Source organism: Dermacentor variabilis, chromosome 9 (assembly GCF_050947875.1).
Source record: "Dermacentor variabilis isolate Ectoservices chromosome 9, ASM5094787v1, whole genome shotgun sequence".
NCBI lineage: Eukaryota > Metazoa > Arthropoda > Arachnida > Ixodida > Ixodidae > Dermacentor > Dermacentor variabilis.
Window position 1 is genome coordinate 107,541,631 of NC_134576.1, and position 3,380 is coordinate 107,545,010.

At 45.0% G+C, this 3,380-nt stretch overlaps 1 protein-coding gene across 1 annotated transcript in view; it reads left to right on the forward strand.

Annotated features, from left to right (window-relative positions):
* The first annotated feature begins 569 nt into the window (after nucleotides 1–569).
* Nucleotides 570–3,380, forward strand: part of LOC142558125 (uncharacterized) — a 12,535-nt gene continuing 9,724 nt past the window's right edge. The window contains exon 1 of the mRNA XM_075670282.1: nucleotides 570–788. Coding sequence (XP_075526397.1) covers nucleotides 716–788 — 73 coding nt within the window. The 5' untranslated portion in view covers nucleotides 570–715. The remainder of the gene's footprint in view (nucleotides 789–3,380) is intronic.

The window sequence follows — 3,380 nt, forward strand, 5'->3', positions numbered from 1 at the left end:
GTCTATCTTGCAAGCTCTTTTCGCAGGAACCATGGAATGCGCGGCAAAGCCTAACTCTTTCTTTCTAAGCATACGGGCAGAAGTGGACTGGCTTCTTCTCGGGGAAGCCACTAATAGCGGTGCGGGACATATCGTTTTTAAATTGAGCCCCGTAAGGCCATTGTGTCACCGTGGTCACGAAATCATTCGCTTTCTAATTCGCATGTTCCTTCGGTAATAGTGCACCCTATGTGAGCCAGGTAGCCTCCGTCTTAACTGAGCCTATAGCTCTGTCAAGCAGCTGTCAAGACCATACGCCAGCTTATTAATCACCCTGCCCGCAGCGTATGTAAGAGAGGGGCAACAGCTTCAGAGAAGGAAACAACAATAATAAAAAAGAGGAAATGATGACTGTCAGAACTCAGTCTTGTGACAGAACAGCCTTTATGATATTCAAAGCGAGCCTTATAGATTTTTTCGTTTTATTTTATTGTTGTTGGAGCAAACGAATTTGAACGAGCGGCTTTCCGTCTATGCCATATATATAGAGCCGGTATCACGCACCAGACCACATCAGGTAGAAACAAAGCCCGCAGCTCGTGCGTTCATTCGCTAGAAGGGTTCGACTCGCGCAGCCCACGCCATCGTAACTCTTCAAATTGGACAGCCACTGGCTGGGAAGCTGCGCATCGGGCTCTCGTGTTAAACTGTGGAGAAACGCCCTCCTTTGCCGAACATGAACATGAAGTACCAAGTCGTGGCAATCTTTGCGATGCTCTGCTTCGCCACTGGCGCGGTGAACGCGAATGGTGGGTGCAGCGTAGCTCATTTACGCATATTAGGGCTGAGCACAACATCGCGCACATTCGGTTGCATCTTGTTACTTATCACATGCACTCTGCATTGCGCCGTCGAGATATTCCCGGAAGTGAAAATGTGGCAAAAAAGTAAAAAAAAAAGAAATCAAATCAAACATGTATAACGATATATCGGGAATGTCTACGACAAGCTCCCTGCACTTGTTCAAACCGATCGGCAGGCCGTAGATATAGGATATTTCGCTGCATACCACGCTGTTTTACTCGCGTATATCTCTCTTCTCGTATTCGACTGCTTCAATTCTGCGAGTGGAACTTGTTATTTCGTTTATTTAGGGGGCTTTACAATTTGTCACCTGGGTTTAACAACTTTGAGCTTCTCTACAGAAGCTATACCTTTCCTTTTATTTCTTTGATAGTACATAGAACAGATCTGGCCCAAATTCACACGCAGAACCATGGGATGTTTTGGTACAGTACATAAATCTTATAATCAAAACAAAGAACACGCGCAGTTGCATTAACCGACTACAATACACCGCATTTTCGTGGCAGAATGGCTAAAAAAAATAGAGCACGCTGCGGGGCTGAAGGAGGCGGTCGTGATCGGCACGTGATCCAACGTTACACGTCCTTTAGGCACTGGAGGCAGGCTGCGCCGTGGTGTGACACCGCAATCAATACTGAGGCAGCTGAGGAAGAGTCAAGTCTTTGTAATTGCAAGGGGACTTCCTAAAACACAAACTGTTGTGAAGTCGCCATTCAAAGCAATAGAATTTCACTGGCACAGCGCGCCTGTAATACAGTTTTCCCTTCACAATATTTTATCGCGCATTACATACGCATTACTATTCACATGGCTTGCGTCTCTATAGGCGATAATGGCGGCGAACTACTGGTGAAGCACCAAAAGCATGCCGTGAACTCTCAGCGGGCATTCAATTAAAGTGTACAAATACGACTTGCACATTAAAGCAATGCATGTCCCCACTTTTATACACAGTTAAGTATCAGCCTGTTTGGGGTAAATAGCCCCTCTTACGGACTACTTAATATCACCGTTGATTAACGTGCACCTACCCAAAAAGGACCTATTTTGAATCTCTCGCCCAAGGACAGAATGACCAAATCAGTTTTTCTTTTTTCGCTCCTGTTACCCATGGAAGCTGCTATATTGCGCCAGTAGGAACAAGTCATACGCAAACTCATACAAACCTCGGAAGTACAGTGGAAAGGAATGAGCAGCGTGCTAGAGAGAGCATCAAAGTAAGGTCAGCATTGACGCCGGAATTGTTCCTGGTGTTTTAGTCGCTCACAAAGAAAGAGTTAGAGACAAGCTCGACGCACAAAAACGCTGCACAGCTGCGCTTCAGCTCTGAAAGAGCGCCGAGCCCACCGGAGTCAACTGACATCTCAGTGACATTGCTCGACTAATGTAAATGCTGGACTAACAAAAAAATGAAAGCTCGTTGTTGGTAGCTGAATTGATAACTCTAGCTGGCAGGGATATTAGGATCGCCGAAAAATTTTTTCCCCTTGATATTGAAATTTCATCCTGAAACCAATGACATCAAGAGAAATCTGTAAGAAAAGAAAGCAGCTGTTTTAAACATGCCATACCCCTTGTCAGCGAAGTTGGATTAGGAAAGCGATAAGAAAGCAGAACATAAGAATTAAAGAAGCAGGAAATAAGCAATAAAAATTTGCTGTCTGTAACTTGTACGATTTTGTCAGTGGGCCCCACCTGGCTAGGCTCTGTTTCAGATTTGAAGGGCTCGTGGACTGGGTTCTTGTGTGCGGAGCATGTCTTAATTTCTTCGGTTGTCCCCGACTACAAGTTTATACACATAATCTCTGGCGCACAAGCCATGTAAAAGAAAGGCGAAGAATAAATCGCGATAGCAAATTAGTAGACAGCTACACGAAGTAAGCATATTAGTTTCGTCCTCCGTATATACTTGTAAACATTCACTTACTAACTAAATTAATTAACTAATGCATGCCTATCTGTTGAGCATTACAGAGGGAAAGTTTCGCGAGCATTGTCAGCGGTTGCGCGAGCGCCTGTTGTGCGACTGTCCTCAGCTCGAAAAATACAGACAATAATTCTACACATTAGGAGATCCAAACGACCAGCCTTAATTTAGATACAGCATTAAAAAGGAGACAGACACAGGCCTCGCTGTTCCTTGGCACACAAGGCGCTAAAACCTCTTATGGCATCAACGGGCTTGTGCGATCACGTTTGGCCCCGCTGCCCTTTCCTCTTGCGTCTGTGTATTCAGCAAACACTCTCGCTCCTTTTAAAGCGCAGCTTTCTTGCCGAGTTCGGTACACTTTTTCGTATGCAACTGCACTGTCACGCTGAACGCGTTTAACCTTTCGTACAATAATTACTACAGGGAACTTTGGCACTAAATTCTTCATGGGAGCTGCATGCCGGGTGATTCGGCAAGCCTGGGATTGGCGTTTAGCGCACGGATTTGCATAAACCTCGTCCTTTCGCGCTTCAAACCGACTTTGTGTCTTTGCAAGCTCATTTTTACCAATGTAGGGTGCTATAAATAATTTAACAATCATTAA